At 40.2% G+C, this 24,523-nt stretch overlaps 1 protein-coding gene and 1 long non-coding RNA gene across 4 annotated transcripts; both read left to right on the forward strand.

Annotated features, from left to right (window-relative positions):
- The first annotated feature begins 4,854 nt into the window (after window positions 1-4,854).
- LOC118209411 lies at window positions 4,855-6,968 on the forward strand. The gene is made up of 2 exons (XR_004761715.1): window positions 4,855-5,253; window positions 6,199-6,968. It is a non-coding gene; the product is annotated as an uncharacterized LOC118209411 (long non-coding RNA).
- Window positions 6,969-8,171: 1,203 nt separating this feature from the next.
- LOC118209398 (protein rapunzel-like) lies at window positions 8,172-18,895 on the forward strand. 3 transcript variants are annotated; one of them, XM_035384680.1, is made up of 3 exons: window positions 8,172-8,457; window positions 17,094-17,187; window positions 17,484-18,895. In XM_035384680.1, exon 3 carries the CDS (start codon window positions 17,525-17,527, stop codon window positions 18,695-18,697), a length of 1,173 nt encoding a protein of 390 aa, XP_035240571.1. In that variant the 5' UTR covers window positions 8,172-8,457; window positions 17,094-17,187; window positions 17,484-17,524; the 3' UTR covers window positions 18,698-18,895. The 3 variants fall into 3 exon arrangements, with proteins under 3 accessions (XP_035240571.1, XP_035240563.1, XP_035240554.1); XM_035384672.1 differs by lacking the exons at window positions 17,094-17,187; window positions 17,484-18,895 and adding an exon at window positions 10,217-12,126 and having other exon boundaries at window positions 8,267-8,457; XM_035384663.1 differs by lacking the exons at window positions 17,094-17,187; window positions 17,484-18,895 and adding an exon at window positions 10,214-12,126 and having other exon boundaries at window positions 8,269-8,457.
- The last annotated feature ends 5,628 nt before the right edge of the window (window positions 18,896-24,523 follow it).

The following is a 24,523-nucleotide window of genomic DNA, read 5'->3' on the forward strand; positions in this document are numbered from 1 at the left end:
TCGCTCTTGTTACCTCCTTTATAATGATCTCAGAACATTTTCACGATCAGTGCTTAATCATGACTAGTGCCAGTGGTTGTCATGGAGCTGATCAGTTCATATACAGTGTCTATCATTTACAACCCACAGCAACCAGATATGTGCACCACAGGAAACCCCCATTTTCATTAGTGGTTCTGTGGCTTCTCCCCCCGTGTCTCCTATTGATCCACTAAACACTCTTCCCTTATGAAGGTTTTCATTGGCTTTGTGTTAATCCGGGCTGTCACTCAGATTGGGGCGTTAATTCTCTTGGTCAGCTACACGATTCAGTAAGAACTTGCTTTGTGGTAAGGGAGTAAAACCCTTATTCTTTGTTCTTTCCTGTGACAATACTTACTTGAGGGGAAAAAAAATGGCAGCAGCCTGATTTTGAAGACAGATGGCGCCATAAACAAAGAGATGAAGAACAAATTTATTCAGCTGATTCACTCAAATGAAACAAAATGGGCGATCCTTCATTGAACCTGTCAGTTTGACGGGCTGGAACTAAAATGTTTTTGAAATGTTTGTTTATTATAGCTGTTTTCACAATGTAATAGACATTCATATTTTTACTCACTTTAAAGATTGTATTAGATATTCAAAATACTGTATCTAATCAGATGTTTAATCAAAAATCATTCAGAAACACTGCAAGAAAACACCTGATTGCAGAACTGAATGAGTTTGGGGAGATGGCAGGCATAGTAGAGGATCCAGGGAATGTCACAGTATTGATCTTCTCATTCCTTCTTCATTGCTGTCCTCAGGAGGGGAAGATTAATGCCTGGTCTTTCCCTTGGGGATCGATATTCCAGTTAAGCTTCACTGAACAATAAGGAAATTGAATGGTGTGGGTGGATCTGGGAAGGAACAGAAGCCAACTATGCAGCCAAGAGGCCATTATGGGGCCTTGGGAAGAGAAACTGGAGATGGCACCCTACCAGTGCTGATCTAATCAGTGACGGAGATGGCGGCTTCGGGGTGTCTGCTCTTATTAGCTGTTTATTCATCCTGTGCCAAGCTTCATGAAGTGGATTTGAAGGGCTGGAACAAAACTGAGTTGTCCTCCTTTAAAGGGTACAAAACTACCTGCCCCAGGAAAAGATATCAGCCAACATCAATATTTAATAAACAAATGACTGATTTCATGGAGGCCGGCATTAGAGTGCCCCTGGAGGCGTGCGATCAATCGCAGCGTGGCTCTGCCTGTCTGCTTCTGCCAATCAAGAGCCGAAAGTAATGCTATTATCTGTCGGTCCGAGTGGACCATCGACCAGTCTGCCCCTCTTTAAATGGGCTAATCTGATAAAAAGCATTAAAACATTTGTTCACTGACACAGGGGCAATCACATTTACCAAAGCCTTCTAGGTCACTTTTCAAAGTTATTCCCTAACATTTAGGGGAGACATTCATATGCACACTAGTTCAGTATCCTGAACAGTGACCTAGCTGCTGTGCCATACTGTTGTCTGAATTCTAATTATTTTAGGCATTGTAAATTGAACAAGTGCTATACTCTGCTATATCTATTCTAATGCATCCTGTGTCTTCCTGTTTCCCATCAAGCACTCAAGGCCATCTGTAGTATGTCTCTCTCCCTCTCTTCCTATGTCTCTCTCCCTGAGTGCACCTTCCCTACCAACCTAGTTACTCCCTTCCCACTCACTCAAAGATACACACATACCACATACTCCCTCCTTCTGCTTGATAGAGCAGTTCATAGACACGTCAGCATTTAGGTATTTTCCCCCCCAAATACACTCTCACCCCCCCCCCCCCCCATATTGCATTACATCAGTCTGTCAGAGAGGGGCTCATTCACGGGGTCCCTGTTTTCATCCAGTCTGTCAGTTCACATAACATTGCTGTTGGGGGGACTGACACTGAGTGCTTTGTTACTGATCATAGGAGGACTTTCTTCATCTCCCCTAATAATTAGGCACAAATATGATTCACACAGGACAGGATGTAGAACATAACATTGACGATGGAAAACGTTCATTAAAAAAGAAATTAAACATTCGGATGGATGCATGTTTGTAACTATATATGTGCCATAACAGCATTACCACAACAGTGCAGTTCCAGAATTTTCACATCGAAACCTCGAATTAATAACAGCAGCTGACCTCTGAGCTGTAGATGTGAACAGTTAGTGGTCATTTTCTGCTAGGGGCACAGGGACAGCAATGCTAACCCCCAACCCCCCTTCCTCAAGGAATGAGGAGTGAGCCTGAGAAACTGAAGGCGATGAATGTGACTTAAGAAACCCAGCACCACCATTCACCACTACTGAAACAGGAAGCAACAGCAATGATTCCATACTTAACCCCCCAATGAAACACACAGAGTAAGGCCTTTAGTCCCAAATGAATCATTTATTGCATCAGTCCTGTGGGAACAGGATTACAAAGCAGAAGTGGCCTAACTGCCGGAAAACAGGCTTTTAGAGGCAGGAGGCTTTTTACAAAAAACTATAAATAGTCTTAGAGTTTTCTCTTGTTGGTCTGTCCGCATATGCATTAGTGAATTAAAGTTGGAATCAATATATTGATCTGTGCTCTGATTCTCCATGAGATACTGGGTAATTGTATTCTCTCTCTGTTCTTCTTTCTGTGCCTTGTTTAATTTCAATGCTGCATTATTTTATTGATATTGATCTAAGAATAGGTCTAATTGCAAATGCAAATTCATATAATATTCAGACACATACAATTCAGGTAAAATAGAAAGTTATGATATTATATTTATTACTGATGCTCATGTCTGCAATAGAAATGAATAGTTATAATCAGAAGAATGTAATTAATCTTGTAATTAATATCTCTCTCTCTCTCTCTCTCTCTCTCACACACACACACACACACACACACTCACTCTGTCTCTCCACTCCCCTTCTCAAAAGGATCAGTTGTTTGTCAGTAAATGGACTTTCTGTGGGAGGCTGTGTCTGACTGGAAGAATGCATAGCCAATTGTGTTCGAACAGTGGGGCGTGTTAAATGACCATGTGAGGGCCAAGCTGGTGCCTTCGTGAAATACAAATGAGACTATATTCTAGTGTAACGGAGTGTGAAAGGTTTAAGTATGAAATTCTATTTTACTGATGAAGAGAGGTAGACTTTAATAGCAGCTTTATATATGTGATGAATAGCCTAATAAACAAAGAAATGTAATAATTTGTTCTCTCTCTCTCTCTCTCTCTCTCTCTCACACACACACACACACACACACTCTCACATACTCTTTCCCTCTCTCTCTAATATGATATATGTAGCTGGACATAAGGTATGATATAACAAGGCATACTCCGATACAGTGAATCAATTAACATTTAAGCATGTTTGCTTGTTTAAACCGAGGGCACAAAAACAGTCAAAGGTGACTTTGTTTGCGATCGATACCCAGCTCTGTACAAGCTGCCATGCCCTTATCTATTTCCTCTGATCTGCTCTGGAGACTATATTGATCCAATGAGAATGATAGATGGAGTCGAGTGAGTTGTCTGCATTCAGGTTGAGTTACGCCAGCATCTCTGAGGAGGGCAATGCCCCGATGTGCATACAGATCAGTACAGATCATAACTCTTCCGCTTTCTCTATCAAAGATCATAACTCAGTAAGAGCATCACTGTGAATAACAGTAGCCACGGACAGGGAAAACAGGCCTTATCTATTATGGGGCGACATAGCTCAGGAGGTAAGAGCGGTTGTCTGGCAGTCGGAGGGTTGCGGGTTCGAGCCCAGCCCTGGGTGTGTCTAAGTGTCCTTGAGCAAGACACCTAACCCCTAAATGCTCTGGTTAATGAGAGGCATCAATTATATAAATACAGTCCATTTATCATCTAAAGCCAGGTGATCAGGCTACTGTAAAAATTATGATAAAATATTTTTAGGATAGCATGTTTAATTTGGATTTAGCACATAAGACTGCTAGATCCAAAAAAAAGTGACCATTTTGGCTGTGAGTCATTGACATGATGGTAGCCTATTTGGCTTTTCAGGTTATCAATTCTTCATCATACCATTTAAAATGTGTGTATGTCAAATTAGTGCTGTAAATTTGTTTCATGTTTCTGGGGAACACATAACATACATTGTGAATGGCTTTTACAGGACAGATTCATGTTTGGTAGCACAAAACAAGCACCTTTCTTTAGAACCATTGAAAGTTGTTAAACATTTATTACAACGCAAATAACAAAGCGTACAATCATGCTGAAACTGAACTCCCGATGCCCCTTCCTTGCTAAGTGAACTCCTCGAACATTGGCATGAGCACCAGGCTGCATTTTTTCTAAGAGCTGTGCTCGCGCACACAACATACAACAATGTTGACAAAAATGGTGGTCAGCATTTCTGGCCAGAGCGTGTATCGTATTTCCTCTGATACCTCCCTCCACCAGCGGAAGCAGGGGAATTCTCATCTGTCAAGGACAGTCCCTTTCCTCTCCAGATAGATAAAGCGGAATGAGGAACGCCCCCTGTCTCTCACTGGGTCCTTATTACCCATGGCCTGGAAACACCTGCTGTGTGAGACCTGTGTTGTTCTGCCTCTAAAGAATGGCAGAGTGCTGGCAGCAGGACTTTGAAATCTAGGAGCGACATCCACAGGATTCCTGTTGCAAGCAGCAGGAAATGATGCTGTTGCCGCGGCGATGACAAAACATTATTTGCCCAGTTCCCATCCTTATCCACCCCAGGGGCAGACTCTGTGAATGGACCATGATAACCCTCCATCTGCCATTCTTCAACAGCATACAGAGCCCATGCCAAAACTCCACTCCAACACATAGCATATCGTTAGTATGAAGTGTTGACAGAGCTTTGATTTTCTTTTCTTTTTTTTTTGATTTTCTGACTTCCAAGGTATACCTCGCAATTATTAAACAAAACGTAGATGGAAGAATGTATTAATTATACTGTTATGCATACAACAACACAACTGGCATTCCGTCATACACTGATGCACCCAGTACTGGCACTCCTAAAGCTGAGTGTATGGTGTTCTGCAAGCTTTACAATGACACAACAGTGAGTTTACTGTTTGAAGCCTCTGGCAAGTTCTCACGTTTCTGCTTGGCTTATCATAATAACACTTTCGTTTCAGAGGCTCAGCCCATTCTGAGTAAAGCAGCCCAACCCACACTAGTTTTCCCATGGGAGAAACAGAAGGCTGGAGGAGGCAGCCGTTAACGCGTCCCTTCCCCCAAACGACATTCTACTTGTGGTAATATTTCCAGTGCTGCCATTTTAAAGAGACAATTGATATCATGCATATTCACACACATACGCACGCACACACACACCCACACATACACATGCATGCGCGCATGTACACACACAGAAACTGTCTGTCTGTGTACATACGCAATAACCTGCCATACATGTTATGTTTTAAAGGGCAACCATTTCCTGCTTTTAATTTCCAGAATCTCATTCAATTCACAGCACAATAAGGCTGAAATTGCCTCACATGAAATACACAAATACATCATGCTGTATACTGAGGTCAATTGAGAGGTAATATACTGCATACAAACATTAAGATATATATTATGCAGTCAACCTGTAATTAGTTATAAATACATTTTTAGGCCCCTTTAATCCTGCTGCAATGGTGTTTTCTCTGTCAGACATCTGGTTTTGTGGCCCAGGGTGGGCCTCTCCACCCTGCTGCTGACAACCACACCCAGTGTTGGTTACGCATTGAAAAGAGAGTCCCTCTGTGTGGAGGGTCACTATAGGATCAGTCCAACAATGCAGACAGTAGCATAAAAGATCAAGAGCAGTGTTCAAATACACTCTGCAAACACTAATGTGAACAGACCTAGGAGTAGGAGAAACAAGGAAGACTGTTAAGACGGGGTTGTATTAAGAGCCAATAGAAATAGCATCTCCTAAAAGGGGGCCACATTGTCTGCACTCACAAAACAGTAACAAGTTGTGTTCTTCTATTGTGGAAAGTCCCCAAGAAGGCCTGGAATCTGTAACCTTGAGGCTGTCAGCACAGGCCTTTAAGAGTGATTCATCCCCTTAAGACTTTTTTCTCCTGTTTTACACAATTTGGGACAGAAGACTATGGTTCCTGAATGGTGTAATTGCAGCCATGTGTCTGCCCAACTGTTAAAACTTTTCATTGTCTTGATTGAGTCATTTCTGCCTCCCTCCCCAGTTCAGAGAGTGTGAAACAATAGGAAGACGTCGCACTGTGGCCATCAAGACCTGGGTGAATAGCCCTGCTAAAGGGGTAACTCTCTGGGTCTTCTCTCAGAGCAAAGGTGACATCTTGTGGCAAGTGGACATCATGAGTAAAAAGTCAAGGTCAGACTAACATTACAGATATCTCATTAAAAAGAAGCAGAAGAGGCTGTTCTTTTGCCCAGTCCCGTCATCAAAGCCCCCCTCCCCCATTTGTTTTTTTTTTCTTGTCAAACTTCCCAATGATTGTGCGTGTTCCTTTTCTTGAAAAAGCTTTTTAAACAGCGCACAACTACTAAAGAACATATTCTTTATATATTCACATTTTCAAACAATCTACTGTGATGTACTACTGATATGCAGTTACAATATGCATAATTCTCCAGACATTGTTCATAAATAAAGCATGTTATTGAAAACTCTTGAAAGTTAAGTTAGAATTTAAAAAAAACAAACTACATCAGTGCCCTGTGTGTCACGTGATTTGATAATTGCAACAACAAAAAAAAAGATTTCCATTGCCTAATTATTCTTGTGGTGAACTACAATGTGAGGCATTGTTCTTTTGGTGTAACACCACCAGTATACACAGTATTCACATTGTCTGAATGCTTTGCAGATTTAAAGAATTAATGGCGGGAACAAAAGGATCAGAGCTGCTGCATTAAAAATCCCTTATTTTTTTTGTATATTTACCTAATTTATACTGAGGTTTGCAATAAATAAAGACGTTTTCAGAATGAATTTTTCTAGGGTTTTTCATTGAGTCTAGGGTGATATTTGACGCTCTTGAAAACGAGACTTTATTAAGGTGGTTGAACAGGAATATTCAGACAGTTATGGCAATTACTTCTCTAAACACAGACATAACAAATGGAGAGAGTGGAAAACAAAAAAAAAACTAAAAGAAAAAACACTGGCCTGTCTGGCATATCTTGTTCACCTGGTTGTTATTTTTTTGATAATACATTTTAATGAGTTACAGGATTGCTCCCTCAGTGCACAATCTGATTTTCACTATTGCTCCATGAAACTACCTACCTGCTACTAAGGGCATTAACATTTCAGTCCATCTCTTGGTCGAGTCATTGTAAATGAAATGTTTCTTGCTAGTCAGGGAACAAAAGATAACGTAGTGTGACCTGAATTTATGACCAATTTATGAACAAAGACAGAAACCAAAACTTTGGAACTCCACAATGTTGAGAAAATCCCTAATATCTTCAAGCTTCCTAGTAACTTACTTTTGTCACTGTGTGCACACCAGATGCCATTTGGATACTGTGAGATGTATTAGAGGCTTTGATTGTCACTAGTTTGCATAGTGCGAGATCTAACGGCACATAAAAAACGGTGGCACAGGCGTGCCAGCATGGCTGGCCACTGCATCGGGGCACAGGGGACGGCCGTGCCTCCATGCCACGCCTTTTTCGTTCTTCTCTGACCGTAACGGGCGCGGTGGGCATTCCCACGAATGGGCCACGCTGTGTCCTGTGAAGGCACGGATAAGTATTCCGGCCACAGCGTCATTCTAGAAACACTGGAGCCTTTCATTATTCGTCTGAGCTCACTGCGACAGGCTGGATCTCCAAGCTGTGCCTGCTCAAGGGCATTTTTCACCCCAATTTCTCAGTTTCCCTGAGAACGCCCCACCAAGTTCAAAGTGTCCACACAGTCTGAGACAAAGGATGAACATTCATTCCTCTCAGGATGCCGTGGCTGTCCTGTGCATAACATGTGCAATAACTTACATTCTGAGCATCTGTGAACTTAAAATATCAAGCTACACAGCAGATATTTTTATTTAGTGTTTTATTTATCTTAGTGCTGATAAAAGAACAGACCAGGATGTCAGAGTCATTATGTGTGACTCAAACGGCAAACTTCTTCAAAGCTGCTGTCCTTAGCAACTAAAAAAAAAAAAAAAAAAAAAAAAAAAACACTTTGTGGGCTATAACTGCTTGACTGCTTTTCTTGTCCCTCCATCTTATTTTTCACATTCTGTGTGTCACGTCCTTTAGGAGGAGTGTTTACAGGATGTTATCTGTCTCAGTGCCTGCCCCTTATCCCTCGGAGTGGGTTCTCCGGAATGCTCAGAGGGGATGGAGGAGCTCCAAGGGGGAGTGCCACGGGAACAAGTCTATATATACATCCCGACCCTGGGTGATTGCTGCTCAAAGACACAGCTGGTCTCTGGTTAGAAACAGGATTGCACCCCTCTGTTGAACTAGAGGTAAGTTCTCTTAATCCTGCTCTTAGAAAAAAAAAACTATTTTGTCCTTGTTTGTGGATTTAAAAAAAAAAGATTATTTTGCCTATGGAAGTGTTTCTTTTCCCCTGTTTAAAAGTTTTTTCTGTTCCATGCATGGCAGGAGACTAAAAATGGTTTGAAACTCAGAAGAGCAGTTGATTTTTGATGATGTGTTAAATAAAGAAGAGGCTTTGAAAGGGAACCCTGTGTACATATTTGTTTGGTTTACACAATACAGGTGAAACACAAGTGCACTTAGAGCTGTTAGAATGGTGTGGCTAAACCAATATTGAACGGTAGCTGAAGGTCTGTGGGAATATGGCTGAGTGGATTAAAAATAAAGGATGTGGTCTTGTGTTCTGGAGGATGTTTGCCATTCCAGTAAGGTGAAAAAGAGGGATCACAGGTTGGAATGCATGTGTCTTGAACAATTGCTCAGTTTGGTTTATATCACTTTTAAGCGTGGAGCAAGCTAACTATGCATTTTCTAGTAAACAGGGATTTTTTTCTTTAAATTTGAAACCTGAAGTCTAGAGTTCCAAGCTACCTAAATTTTTCCAAGTGAGGACTTGCAATAACAAAGCCAGAGTATTTTCTGGATATCAGGATCAATACTCTGTAAGTACTTTTCCCCTCTTTTTGCTTTTGTCTGGGTGTTGGAATAAAGTAATCAGTCTGGTTATTAATGCACATGTAATTCTTAATTATAGTGGAATTACATATTCTAATTCTGCATTGTGCAATTGAAGTGACTCAGACTGCCAGTAAACTGGTGACATTGCATATGGAAAAGAACATCTAAAACAAACCCCTAGCTTTGATGTGAGAGTGTTTGGTAAATTCAGGCTTGGGTCCAAAATATTGATTTGGATATGATTACTGTGTGACAACGATACGTTTCTCTTTTGAAGTTTACTGTATATTATTTTTTTTCTATATTTTTGTGCAACATCATATTACTTATTAGAGTAGAATGTTAGTGCAGGCAATCTGTTTCTGATTACAGAACAAGTGTAGTGGCAAAGGCTACAAGCTCTCTCAGTTCAGGGTGTGTCATTTTTTAGTGGATTTGGAATCTGGGGAGATGAGATATGTGAGTGAGATAATGCCCCTGTGCAGTGAAAAGACCTGCTGCCTTCACAAATGTTAATGTCTTTTTCATTTTCCCACCGTTGCCCATGTTGTGAACATCTGTGTTTGCTTAGGGTTTTTTGCTTTTGTCAGGATTTTATAAATTTCCCCCAAAAGTCCTGTATTTCATATTGCGTAATCATTCACGTCATACAGAAGAACATATGTTACTTTTGATGTATTTTTTTTAATAAAATGTCTTTTTTAAATACATTATGAAGCACTTTTATGTAAAAATATCTTTTAGAGTGACTCTATACCACCAAAATCCTGGTTGTGTCATGTTACTTGTCGCAGGGTGTGGCACAGCACTGGTTTGTTCCATACACCAGGAAGATTTCTCAATTTTTCTTGATGTTTATTCAATAGTTGTTGCTAAGATTATTAAATTTGTCCTATTAAACCTCCATTCTTTGTATTTCATCTTGTTGGATTGACTGAAATTCATACTGCTCCATCTTTGTATTGGCTATTGTGTAAGAAATATTGCAAAAAAAATGTGAAAAATGTAGACTTAATGGTTCTAAAAGTGAGCAGGGCAATAATCGTTTCAAAAAATGTTGCTCTTAAGTAAATCTCAAAATTATTCTTCCATTCTTTTTCACAGCAGGCACTCTTGAGCATTCTGAAGGGAAAGTGGTCGACACCCCGTGAGAGTGGGACAAAATGAACCGTGTAGAAGAATGGGTGCTGCAGAACAAGGACAAAATTGAGAAGGGGGTGGAGATAATGGGTCAAGGTTGTGAGGTGCTAGCTGCCACAGTGGGCCAACTCCACCCCATTTTAGAGGCTGTGTTTGTGGCCTCGGCAGAGCTCCTCAATAATCCAGAGGGCAAGGAGGCTAAGTACCTGACTGAGCAGTTTGAAAAAGTAAACCAGAAATTGGAGAGCATCCAGGATGAGGTTGATCGCATAGCATTGGAGATGCAGCGCACCTCCATGAACAAGCAGAACTTTGACCGTGAAGCACAGATGATCAGCCAGTATGAGAAGTTCCAGGAGTTTGTCAATGCCAAGCCCAAATTCAAGGATAAGAAGAAGGACAAGTTTCTCAGCCATTTTGAGAACACAGATGGAGACCTGAACCTGGATGCCCTGTACAACGCGGTCACTGGAGAAAACACCTGTGGGGACCCTATGCTAGAGACAGTGGTATCTACAGAGCAGAGGAGCCGTCGAGCTGTGGAAGAATTCTGTGCCCGACTGAAGAAGCTCTTTGTTGTGGGAATCATAGCAGTCATGGGCCACGCTGCCCTGAAAGACGGAAATGTTGGGGAAGACATGGCGAAGAAGTGGCAGTGGCGAATGGAGGATGTGGAGAAGCGCATGAAGGCAGCAGTGGATGACTGTACAGGGAATTTTGCTGTCCAGGCCAAGGAGGATATAGAACACCTCCTCCAAGAGAAGCAAGGAAGTATTGACCCAAACTTTACCCAGTCGCTTTTGGCCTTCCTCGTTAAGAAGTACGACTGGGTTTCCTGGTCTCTCCGGGTGTTTAGCCATGGGGGGCTGTTTTTCTGGAACTGGCTGGCTGGCAAGAAGTACCACGGCCGTGGTGGCGGTGGCAACTTTTTTGACCTCCTGACCAGGAACAACATCAGGGTCGTGATCTCTTTCAGTGCAGATCCCAAGCCCATCAATAAGAGTCATATCCAAGAGCAGATTGAGAGGCAAAAGCTTAAGGGAAACATGGTGTCTGTGGCTCAGACCCTCTGCAATGACCTACCAAATTGTGTGGTGCATGCGGTCAGTCGATACAAGGATGTAGTGGAGTCCAACAGCTTCCCTGAGGAGTGTTACTACTTCGGGAAACATAAAAGAGCATACCTATGCATCCACTCTGAATAGTCGTTTGATGTAGGATCCATAATCACAATAGTTATATAAATCCATGCAACCACAATGTTCCTTTTTTTTAAATCAGCATTTTAAGAAATGTCTGCCATTGCACATTAAAAGCTAGCCAGAAAACATAGCTGATAAGTGTGGACATTTTTTGACTGGATTTTACTGCTTGTCCTAGATTTTGTTAAGCACATTTTTACTGCAAGACTCATTCTGACCAGGATCCTTTTTTTTTTTTTTTTTTTTTCTTTTTTAATCAATATTCATAAAAATGGAACAGGTTTCTTATAAAAGACACTAAATTTAATTTTTTGCTGTTACAAGATGTTTGTGAACCTAAATGGTACTCCTGTAAACCAAAGAGAAAGTGAATCAACAATTGTTTTCTGTGTCTCTCAATGCTTTCAATTAAACTACAGATGTTTGGTATATCCATAATATAAATGGCATTTAAACATTTAGCATATATATATAAACATATATGAACCTGTCATGGCTCAAAATAGTGCTGGATTTTCAGAAGACAACCCTGCACATTGGAGTGTTGTAGAACCATTGCATGGAATATTTGTTTTATGTAGTTCAAGCTGGTTTAGTTTCACGTAGTATATCAACCTCTTTTTTAAATTTGTATATGCTGCCATTACCAACAATAAAGTCTCAATTTAAATATAACTGATTGTTTTTTTGTGGGAAATGTAAATATATATTTGAAAAAGCTTAACTATGGCATCTGTCTGAGTCATGCACTAAGCATAAATTATGATTTTGTTCCTAATACTCAAATGGTTGTGTTCTCGTTTGGCATATACAAAAAATCCAGGCAATAGGCCTAATGCAATAAGCTGTGAGTAAAAAGACTGCTTAAAATACAAGACATTCAGAATGAAAAGAAAAGCATCAATAAATATTTATTCCGTAATACAAACAATACAACAAATATGTGCTGTAAATAATCACAGCTAATTTTAGCTGTAGCTGATTCTTAGTGTAGCATAATTATTGATGAAAACATGACGTTAATTCAAAAAAATAAAACAGAAATTTACACACTATGGCCGTCATTTGGTAACATATTCTGGCACCTTTTAAGACACAATACATTTAATGTTCCCTAACTTAGCGATAACTTGCATAGCCTGACAGGCAGCTTTTTCAACAATTCCAACCTCAAAGTGCAAAGTGGGTGTGCCAGCTACTTCAACAGTAACCTGAACAACCCTGACAAAAAGGCGAACTGCACGCCAGGTTAGTTCAGTAAATTGTGTTTACAGCGCTTTTAAGGTGAGTTTATAACCCCATGTGGCTTTCATGAAATTATTTATTCAATTATTGTTTCCTTGGCTATATTACATTACAATCACTTAGCAGACGCTCTTAGAGCGACGAACAGTACAGTGGAGAACATCAGCGAGAAAGTGAAACTTTCCATTTCCAGATTATGAACGTGATTTGACATTGGATCAAAAGCTAGCCGTCTATCGTAGATAACTATAATACGTTTTTCACAGAAATGCATAGCATTTGTGCCAGAACTGCTGATTTTTAAATGTGTAGTCTTCGATTGTGTAGCCTCTTAGGCAGCAGAACAGTGCAAGCGCTTTTCCACTACACTACACTAAACTGAAAAGTAAGCTTTTGCGTTTACTACTTCCTCTAACATTGAAGCAGGCCTCTTTCAGGAAGTAGCGCAAGCAGTTGATAGGTGAAATCATATTGATGTTTTATATTTTGCACACATTCTATCCAAATATTTTCGAATTTTGTTCTTGCATTTAATAAAACAACGTGGAATTGTATAGAGACTGAAAAATCCCAGTTGGCTGCCACGGAATGGTCTTTAAAGTTCAGTGAACATTTACTTAAACAGATGTTTCAGCAGTGAAAAAGTAATTAAATTAGGTACTTTACCTCAGGACACAGCTTGGCGATTAATGTGCTTTCATTGCTTTGTGATTAGCAATAACGTCTGAATGGCCGAATCGATCATGACGGTACAATGTGATTTCCTCTTAAATGTGGCCACATAAATCGGAATGGAGTTTAACTGTGTGAAGTTCACTTTATACGGGCCAGTTTTTCTGTCAGGAAGCGAAGTTACCTGAAGTGTTCTTGTTTTTCTTGAGAAGGTGTTGTTTCAAGAAAACGGATGGCCTCGCCCTCGAAGTGTCAGGAATATCAAGTAGCAACAACTAACTATAAATACACACACCCGTATTGTCTTGGATTACATTATTGTGTTGACAGGAGAAAAGATATTCAGCCTACGACAGTATAAAATGTCATTTATTTTTCACAATTGTGAACAAGGAAGTTGAAGCCGTTGATTCGTAAAGAACACATGAGGCTAACAAAAATTCTATCAGCTTTGCTCCTTCTCCGGTAGATTTTTGTTCAGCAGTTAGATTTGAACTTGCAAACCCCAGAAGCCCAAAGCTGTAACCAGCACCCATTTTTCCTGTTCAGTACTTGTTTAAATGTTTTAGACAATATGGTATGATGTTTACTTATTCATTGACTCTTGTTGTGTATTGGGTCATTCTTTAAAATGAAAGCCCATGGAAAATCTTTTTACAATATGTGCAATAGCTATAATACATAGGACAATATGATATGCCATATAATACACATGACACAGGAAGAACCCAATGCAACCAACTTCAGAGAAACCAAATTGCCTTACTGCAGTGAAATGGTGACTATGATCTGCTGGTCTAAAATGCAAGTTTCTCTTGATTAAAAAAAGGAGTAAATCAGTAAGTCACATTGTTGCAGTAATAGAAAGTGTAAACATTTCAAAAATAAAAATAAGAGTTGCAGCTCCACGATATCCATTTGTAGATTGGCCCATCGCTGCGCTGAACATGTAAAACAGAAATGTTCAGTGGTTTCCCAGCACAGTCTGCCTGCATTAGTGGTGTGCTATATTACAATGTCTCAGTAGAACATTTGCTGAAGGCCAAACACCCTATTGGGAGGCCAGCTTATTGGAAGGCAGTAATAACTCAGATTGAGTGTAAGGGCGTGTGCATGTTTCCTAATCAAATGAGAAGAAAACCCTTTTCTAATGCCGGTCTTTTCATATCTCATTGATTGACTGTGCACTAAATAGAATGCATACTGTTGCTGGACATGTGTGGTAGCTTTCATTTTGACATCATACCATCTACAGTATTATTATGAAGACTGCCTCTATGCACTTTGATTGTGTGCACTTTGATGTATTTGGCTTGAAGCATGTTGCAGAAAGACTGAGCCATTTTGCCTTGGAATAGTTTTTCCTTCTTGTTGCCATATGTTATTCTATTACATCTAATTGCCATAACGTGGAGGTTTTTATTTTGGAATAGCTAGCATATTATTTTCATGTTCTTCAGGCACATTCTAGAGCTTTGCAAATTCTGGAAATGGATGTAATTATATTGTTTTATTCTAATTCAGGAGCAGTCCTTTATTTATAATACTGCTGTTAGAACACACCCACACCCCTGTGGACCACAATCTGACTTCCTCAGTATTGCTCCATGCTGTTGGTATTGCGAGAACGGATTCCTAAAACACGTATCACTCTACCTATAGTCACAGTGGAGACACCTGCACAGACCAAAAAAAAACAAAAAACGGATGAGAGCATAAGGGCTTGCAAATCAAATGAAGGTCTGCCCTGGTCTTCTGTCATTTAAAAAGCCCTTGGGAGCACGGAGCAGTGAAAGAAGCTGACAGAATAGTTTCCATTGTCTTGTTGCCATGGTTACCGGCTGGGTTTCTGTGGAAAATGTGTTCTTGTCCAGCTAGTTTTACTTCCTTTAATAAATCACAATCCCCTCCCATGGCGGCATAGGCTAGAGAGAGTGGGGCTGGCTAGCAGGAGTTTTGAGGTGTTTGGATGAGGTATGACGTCAGATGTGTGAGTTGGGTTTCACAGATCTGCAGGATTAGCAAGTGGTTTCTCATGACCAGTAGTAAGGGGTGCACCTGGCCCCTGTGATTAAAATTATACAATTTAGACTGTGTTAACTAACTTCAAACATCATAGGTGTATACTGTAAGTATCCAAACTATGTATTGTGTTGCTAAACTTCAATTGTAAGTGTGCTATGGTCAGATGAGACCAGAATTGAGCTTTTTAGCCGGGCACACCAGTGGGCTTGGTGTCAGAAGGAGGATGCTTATGTTGAAAATATTGTCATACCTACGGTGAAATATTGTGGTGGATCTTTGATGTTATAGAGTTGTTTTGCATCTGTGGGTCTTGGGGCTTCTTTTTAAAGTCATGTAGTCATGAACTTCAACAAGGACCAAGGAAAATGGGCCAATAACATAGTATCCCAACCAGGAAGATTAAATTTGACAGCACACATAGGTTGTTCTACAATAAATCTAATCCCAAGCAAACCTCATAATTAACAAAGAAATGTTTAATTGACTACCAAATTGTTCATCCCAGTCATCTGACTTGAATACAATAAAAAATGAGCTGTTTGAATTGAAGCTGGCAATCCACAAGTACAGGCCAAAATATCAAAACTTTTTGAAAGACTCTGTATGGAGAAATTGTCCAAGAACCCCCATACCAAATATGATCTCTCATCTCAAAAAACACAGTATAAAACCACTCAGTAGTGTTACCAGTAGTGAAAACAGGGGTAATAAACAAATCCAATGTGTTCTCTCTCAAAATGTTCCTAAGTGTATCTTCATTACTGCAGGAATGTCCACTCATTTATGTCTGTCCCGCACATGCCTGTTTTTTTGTTTTTTTTTCAAAATCTTTGAGCCACTGGAAATAGTTGGAGCAGTTATTTACACAATCAAATGAAATGGAGCTGAGCAGGACTAAGCCTCTTAAACATTTTATATGAAATTATATAAAAATGATCTCTTCAATTATGCCTTTGCTCTTGAACGTACTATTACTGGCTCAACGCCTGTCTGTAAAGTCGTTACCTACCTGTGTTTTCTCCCATGGTTGTGCCATGCTTCTCACCAAAATATTTATTGTTTAAATCAATTATGATATTTTCTTAAATAAGCTGCAGTAACTTTGACTTTCTCGACAGTTTTGCTTTTCTGTGTGTTGAATCTGAGGAACCATTTACAGTAGTAAGATTCTTTCCAAATTGCTGTTTCATTAACATACTGATTACCTTTATTGAGTGATTTGTGGATCAACAACAAAAAATAAAATAAAATTGGACTTTAACATTTATCAGATGTCCTTTCGCCAGTGGGCATGATTGTGATGTCCTATTCTTTGTAGGACTTTAGACTAGAGTATCAGTTACTAATGTGTTGTGTAATGTATCCATACATTGTGTTCATTATGCTCAATCATGCTGATAATTACAGTCAACTTAAAGTAATGACCTGCATCTTTTTATTCATCAACTAAGTTTTATTTAAAAAAATAGTTAATTTGTCAGTATCTTGGTCTTTTGCATAAAAATAGGACAATAATAACCTAGAAAAATGAAATTCAATTAATTTTCTCAGCAAGATTTTAGGCTTTATGACTTTTAACCATATATTCAACATACAGCTTTCTTGCATTGTTGATGCATTACTCATGTAGCATGTCAAATTACATCAATCCCATGGCTTTTCTTCAGCAGAATAGTTAACATTGCTTTCTCCTCCTACAGTATATCAGACTTTCTGTCCTGGTTCACTTGGTGAACTGGGACTTTGAGTAAGTGCAGACAGCCTACACCCTAGAAGTACCAGGCCTGTGTTACAGTAAGTAAATACTTGGACCTCAGTGATGTTCGTGGCTGCCTATTAAGAAGTGGTATTCTGTTTCCTGTTTTGTGCCATGCTTGATTTTCACATTTGTTTTGAAAATAAAAGCAAATACCTTTGGCTGAGTGTGATCTCATCTTAGCATAAGTCAAACAAGAAGGAAATCAAAACTGGAGTGTCATGAGAATACCAAATAATATACGATTTTAGATTTTTTACAAGGATTTTTGTTGGAATTATGACCATTTGTGGTAAAAAAGCAAAAAACTGTTCTTGTCTTCTTTCTTTTACAGAATTAATATCATTCAGATTGCTCCTGTGGTCCAAATCAAAGATGGCTAATCAACTACAGAGACTTGTATCTGAAAATAAGAGTGTGGTGGAATCTGTGATGGATGTATTTGAGCAAGGTGCAGAGGTTGTGGCCAGCATCGCTGGGGACCTTTTCCCTGTTTTTTCCATTGCAGCACCCATCGTGAGGCTGGCCCTGGGCAATGTGGAGAGCAAGGAGGCAACGTTCATGAAGGAGCAGTTTCAGAAGGTACGAGACCGCCTGGAGGTTGTCTCTGAGGAAGTCCAGCGCATCAACCAGGAAATTACGAAGAGTGTAAATGATGCCAGGTACTTCTCGGTGGAGGAGAATCTAACTAATCAGTTCCGCAAATACATGGACATCCTCAACGCCAAACCAAAGTTCAGAGAAGTCAAGAAGAAGCTCTTCTTGGAACACTTTGCCAAGACTGGAGGTGACAAGAACTTGCACACCCTGTACAATGCTGTGACAGGAGACAACTTCTCTGGGGAGTCAGTACTGGAGATCACTCTGAACTATGAAAAGAAGAGCCGTCGACCTATGGAGGACTTCTGTGCACGGCTGAAAAAACTCTTCTGTGTGGGTCTCATTGCTCTAATGGGATACACAGCCCTGAAAGAAGGTGGTGATGAAGATGAGCTGCTTCAGGAGTGGGGGGAGAAGATGAAGGCTGTCCAGTGGAAGATGAATGCTGTCATTGAAGACTGTATCAACAGCTTCCCCGAGCAGGCCAAAATAGATGCATACTGGGTGGTGAAGGACCAGGGGGAAAAGACCAAACAACAGCTAGCAGATGCTATACTGGAGACCCTAAAGAAGAAGTATGATTGGGTGCTGTGGTCTGTCAGAGTGTTCAGCTCCCCCGCTGGCTTGTTCAGAAGCAGAGGAGTATTCCAGTGCTCTACAGGAAAGAGCCGTTTCCAGGTGGAAGGATCAGATGAGAAACTGAATGTGATAGTGTCTTACAGCGCCTCCCCTGAACCTCTAGACAAAGCCCGGATCCAACAGCTGATCCAGGGGATGAAGAAGCTCACCGTGGTGACCGTGGCAGAGATGCTGTTTGACCAAATGCCTGTTTGTGTCGTCCATACAGTCAAGGCCTCGAAAGATCTGGCTTACTCCTGGAGCTTCTCGGATGAACTGCATTACTGGGACATTCACAAGAATTTCTATGTGTGTGTTCATTCAGCCTGAGGCTAGGTCTCAGGAGAAGAACACTGACTGGTAGATTTAACATGTAATGTAATAGTTTGTGTACTGTTTGGGAAAAGAGATGTAATTACATATTTTACAATATTTATAAAAAACTAGACAATTCCTGCAGAAATTGTGAAGTGTGGTTGCCGCCAATGCAAAATCGACTTTCTGCTGAACAGAGTGAACAGTGGTAGGTAGTTGCTATGATGTTTGAGGCAGTTGCTAGGGTGTTGCTAGGTGGTTCTATGGAGTTCTAGGTGGTTTCATAGAATTATAGGCGGTTGCTAGGGTGGTGCTAGGTGGTTGCTATGGAGTTTCAGGTGGTTGCTATGGAGCTCCAGGTGGTTGCTAGGGCATTGCTAGGTGGTTGCTAGGGTATTCTAAGTGGTTGCTAGGATGTTGCTAGGTGGTTGCTATGGAGTTCTAGGCGGTTGCTATGGTGTTGCTAGGCAGTTGTTATGGTGTTCCGGGTGGTTGCTAGGGTGTTGCTAGGTGGTTGCTATGGAGTTATAGCCGGTTGCTAGGTGTTGCTAGGCATTTGTTATGGAGTTATAGGCGGTTGCTAGGGTGTTGCTTGGGTATTCTAGGTGGTTGCTAGGATGTTGCTAGGTGGTTACTATGGAGTTATAGGCGGTTGCTAGGGTGTTGCTAGGCAGTTGTTATGGTGTTCCAGGTGTTTGCTAGGGTGTTGCTAGGTGGATGCTATGGAGTTCTAGGTGGTTACTATGGTGTTGCTAGGTGGTTGCTATGGAGTTATAGCCGGTTGCTAGGGTGTTGCTAGGCATTTGCTATGGTGTTCCAGGTGGTTGCTAGTGTGTTGTTAGGTGGTTGCTATGGAGTTCTAGACGGTTGCTAGGGTGTTCTAGGTGGTTGCTAGGGGGTTGCTATGGAGTTCTAGGCGGTTGCTAGGTCTTTACTGAGTCCAATGTGGCGACCAGTTGCTCTCTATGACAAACGGTTCAAAAGTTATGAAATATCAAACATCGGCCAATCAGGAAGGGGGGCGAGGCTGATCTACACCAATGGACAAAGGACTCTCTACCATGTCCAATGAGGCATTGCACAATTTGTGGGCAATTTTTCCCCATAGAGATGAATGGCAGAATGTTCAAACCTAGAGAGAGACCAGAGTACTGCTGCTAGAAGACAGGGCATTGTGACATCACAAGGGTGAGAAGACAGAGCATTGTGACATCACAAGGCTGAACATTCTGCCATTCATTCCCTATGGGGAAAAATTGCCCACAAAGTAATAGCACACCATTCCCGATTAAGCCGCTCGATTTGACATATTGCACGTATATGTGGTGCGAAAACTCTGGGAAGAGTAGCGGTCCAAAAAATGGGTGGAAAGAATAATAATAATAAAAAAAATAATATGTGCAATAATAATAGTGTGCTTGCCTAAGGCAACCACACTAATAATATATTTAACAATACAATCCATACACTACTACAGAAGATATAGAACTTATTGGAAGATAGATTTTTCTCCCACTGATAGCAATTGGTTGCTCATTCTTGTGAGATACATCATTTGGAGAAACTAATTCAGGTAAGCCAGTGAACCATGGCAAAATTTAGCCTACTATACACCTGCTGGGACAAATCTAATTGTGTTCACCTGTGCAATTCTGGCCATAGTTAGCTAATGTAATAACCAAGGCTTATGCTTTCACACTGGGGTTTAGCTTGTACTTCTGTGACAAGTAACTCACTCTGTCTGTCTGTCAACCCAATGAAGCTTTTTATATTTGAATGTAGTCTCTGAATTTGGCAAGAGGGAATATCCACTTTACTTAAAAAGCAGATGCATATCCACTCCAATAAAATGACTTTTATTGTTCAATGTAATCATACTTATATTTTAAATTCTAGCTGTTGTTTCAAAAAGGTTATTGTCAAAACTCAAATTGTGACTTTTTACTGAGCTTACTTCAAGTCACAATGGCAACTACATATTGTAACTAATTTTTTCTTTGTTTCTGGTTCATCATTTCCACTGGGAAAAAGTAATTTTGTCCATTTCCTCAAAGCTAGTCCTGGACCTATTCCATGGAATTTCATTGAAACAACCCCCACAAATGCAGAGCAGATCCACGAAGAACAAGTGTGGGCATGTTCAGACAAGTACAGCACAGTGGTGGCTGAGATACTGGTTCGCTTGTAAATGTTTTTCACAGATCCACAGTCCTACAGCTGAGACACAAAATCACTGCCCCCTTGCATATACTAGTGTCCAATGGGACATTTTCAGGCAGAATTTTCATTGATTGGCCTTGCATTACAGTTTTATTTGCCCCGGTGAGAAGATTTATAAACGACAGTAATTCCACATTCGGTTTATATGTGTTTGTCAGTGCATTTTATAATTGTAGCTTTACACATTTTGATGCACAGTACAATGTCCTGAAGTGCCTGATCTAAACTCTGGTGCAAGTTTACATGTTGGCTGTACATGTTATAGCTGATAGCGTCAATGTTGTATCCTGTATAAAAAGAACATACTTGAAAAGTTCTTTGCTTTACTCCCCTGTATGATTTACTTGATTATTAATCTATTTCACATTTATAATGTTAAAAAGGACTATTTGCTTTTATTTTGTTGGTAAGATTTCCTTTTATGCTGTAACTCTAAAACAGCTGAAATTTGATTACTTTCTTTTGTCACATTATGTCAAAACTCATATCACATTCTGTAAGACATATTGCCTCTAAACTGCTGTGCATTTGTTCTCTTACTAATAGGACAGTTTCAATAAATTAATTCTAAATTGGGGTTTATTTTCGGTTATTTTCTCTTCATTGATGTTTATTCTAGCATGGTTTGAGTTAAAAATAAAAAACAACAAAGCTGCCCCACTGAGTAATTTTCCATTGCTTACAAGCCTTACTCAATCATTAATAATGAGCAATTATAATATTTTTCCAGCTGTTGGCTATGAATTCATTTTACTACATTCCCTTTCAAGATGTGGGTGTTACACTTAAAATTATACGGTAATTTGCATGGGTGTATTGAGAATTTGTAACATTGTCTTGATTATGCAGCACAGCACACAGATATGCTGTTGGTCGGTATAGTATGTGTATCAAACTATTTTTAATCCTAAAATTAAGCATTGAAGAAGTATATTAAAAGGCACACCTTGTAGATACATGTTTGGTTCTGATTCAGGATCAGCTCTCAAGGAATGGGAATGGCCAAAGGTCTACTGTCTGCCTGAGTGGTATTCACCCGTTTCAGTGTGGAAGGGTACTTGTGTTTGTGGAAGTATATTGAAAGAGTTAGATAATATATTGAAGTTCTCGAGTAAAATTATGCTCAAATCTAAAAGTAAAGTACAATTCCTGTAAAAAGACGTAAGAATGTCAAAATGTTTGTTGTTTGTTTATCACTTGTTATCAAAAGCGTTTATCTCTCTTTTGACCCTATGCTCCCTTGAATGTTATCTCCCAGTTGAATTCCTGAAAACATGAATTCCTCATGCCCTCTTGACCTACAAGATCATATCATATAGGTATAAAATGTAGCTTATTTCAGGTTCCGACAGAAACAGTATGTATAAGGGACCACTACTCGGCCTGGATTGCCCTGGAGAGCAGCATCATCTGCAGACTTTCAAGCTACACAATAGTAGCCCAATCATTCAAGCAAGGATCTGAGTTAAAGAATTTAGCTTCACTGGCCGGTTTTCTGGAAATTTCTTTTTTATGCCTCTGGAGGCGAAAAGTTGAATATGCCTGATATAAATTATATAAAGGCAGAAGTTAGGTTAGCATTGTTTGTTTTAAACCTAGGAAGAGCTCACATGGTTCACAATATGGGCACACTTGAAAATGTAAAAACGGCAGCATACTGTAGTTTGGGGATGGTTGCACAGATCTTATCAAAAGGAGGCTATTGGCCATAAACTTTAAAGACTCATAATAGCACCATCTTGCTGATTATTTCCCTGGGAGCATTTGTTTTATTCTGAGGTGGAGCAGTGTTATGCAAACTTGTAACCTGGAAGTTTAATGTTTGATGTCCAGATTAAACATTACTGTTATATCCTCGAGCAAAGAAATTAATATGATGTGCTGCAATAAATGGCCAGCTGTATAAATAGCTGATACAGTGTCCAGCTGTAAAATGTCTGACCTGTGTATGTTACCCGCATGTGGGTTACAGTTGAGCAAAAATACAGAAGGACCTCAGAGATTGTTATAAAAATGCACCAGTTTTATGGCTGAATCCTTTACTGATTGGAATTTTATACTTTAAACCCACACTATACAAATTTAAATAGGCTACTCTCATTTTGTTTCTGTAGTTTAAGTTAACAACCAATGGCCCAATCAGTGGTTGCCGGTCTCTCATGACAACATTAATTACTTTTCTGCTTTGACTTTCCACTTTCCACATTGTCCTCTTTTGTGAACAATTTGATTGAATATTTTCCATGTGGTATTCTTTAGCAATAGCACTAAGACATTCCCCTGCGCCCAAATTAGATGGTAGAGTGTTTCAAGGTTTTCATGAAATGTGTGACTGATTTCTGTTGCATGCTCATTGATGATAAGAAGCGTAATAAGGCATAATTGCAAATACGGCCTCCAGTTTCATACCCGTTTGGTCGACCAAAAGTATGTGGACACATGGACTACCCTTTGCTGCTATAACAACCTCCACTCTTCTGGGAAGGCTTTTTACGAGAAGTTTGAGCATTGCTGCAGGGATTCACTTCCATTCAGCCAGAAGATAATTAGTAAGATTGGGCACTGATTGGGTAAATGGTAAATGGACTGCATTTATATAGCGCTTTTATCCAAAGCGCTTTACAATTGATGCCTCTCATTCGCCAGAGCAGTTAGGGGTTAGGTGTCTTGCTCAAGGAAACTTCGACACGCCCAGGGCGGGGTTTGAACCGGCAACCCTCCGACTGCCAGACAACCGGTCTTACCTGTTGGATGGGGTTGAGGTCAATGCTCTGTGCAGGCCAGTCAAGATCTTTCACACAGATCTCGACCAAAGAATTTCTATATGGACCTCAGCCCCCCCCACAACCACTTTGGGGCATTGTCATGTTGAAACAGGAAAGGGCCATTCCCAAACTTGCCACAAAGTTGGAAGCTCAGAATCATGTAGAATGTTATTGCATTAAGGTTTGCCTAAGGGACCTAGCCCAAACCATGAAAAAAAAGTCCCAGAGCCAAGGGAAGAGGTATCCATATAATTTTGGTCATATAGAGTATATCCCTGAAGTTCTCCTGTACTTTCAAATAGTCTTTAGTTCTGAGTCATGACAGATGTTGGAAACTGACCTGGGCTATACTTCTGCATAGCCATTGCTCAATGAACATTGGTATAATAATCAGGCCGGGCATTCCCTGCGGTTCAACAGTAGTTGTACTTTATTACCATCATTATTGTTTTTCCTAAATAATTAGATTCTGTGCATGCCATATAACCAGTAAGTTCTATAGAAAAGGACTACTCTAATTCTGTCATAACAAGCTTGTTCTAAAGATTTCCCAGGTCTCTAACCTACATACACTGTTGGAACCATGTAGAGGAGCTAATTTGGGTCAAGTGAAACTTTGATTAGTGTAATCAGGGGTAAGTGCTTGGTTGGAATGAAAGCTTGCAGACACTACGGCCCTTCAGAGGCAGCGGTAGTACATAATGTGGATAGAGAAAAACGGTAACATAGTCCAAAACCCGTGACACTTTGCGTAAAAGGCATGCTGTACAGTTTCTGGGGTAAAAATGTGAAATGTGTCCTGGCTATTTGAATATACACTGTGTGGACTGTAATTAACTGGAGCAGACATGGGCTG

This window comes from Anguilla anguilla, chromosome 1, assembly GCF_013347855.1.
Source record: "Anguilla anguilla isolate fAngAng1 chromosome 1, fAngAng1.pri, whole genome shotgun sequence".
Classification (NCBI taxonomy): domain Eukaryota; kingdom Metazoa; phylum Chordata; class Actinopteri; order Anguilliformes; family Anguillidae; genus Anguilla; species Anguilla anguilla.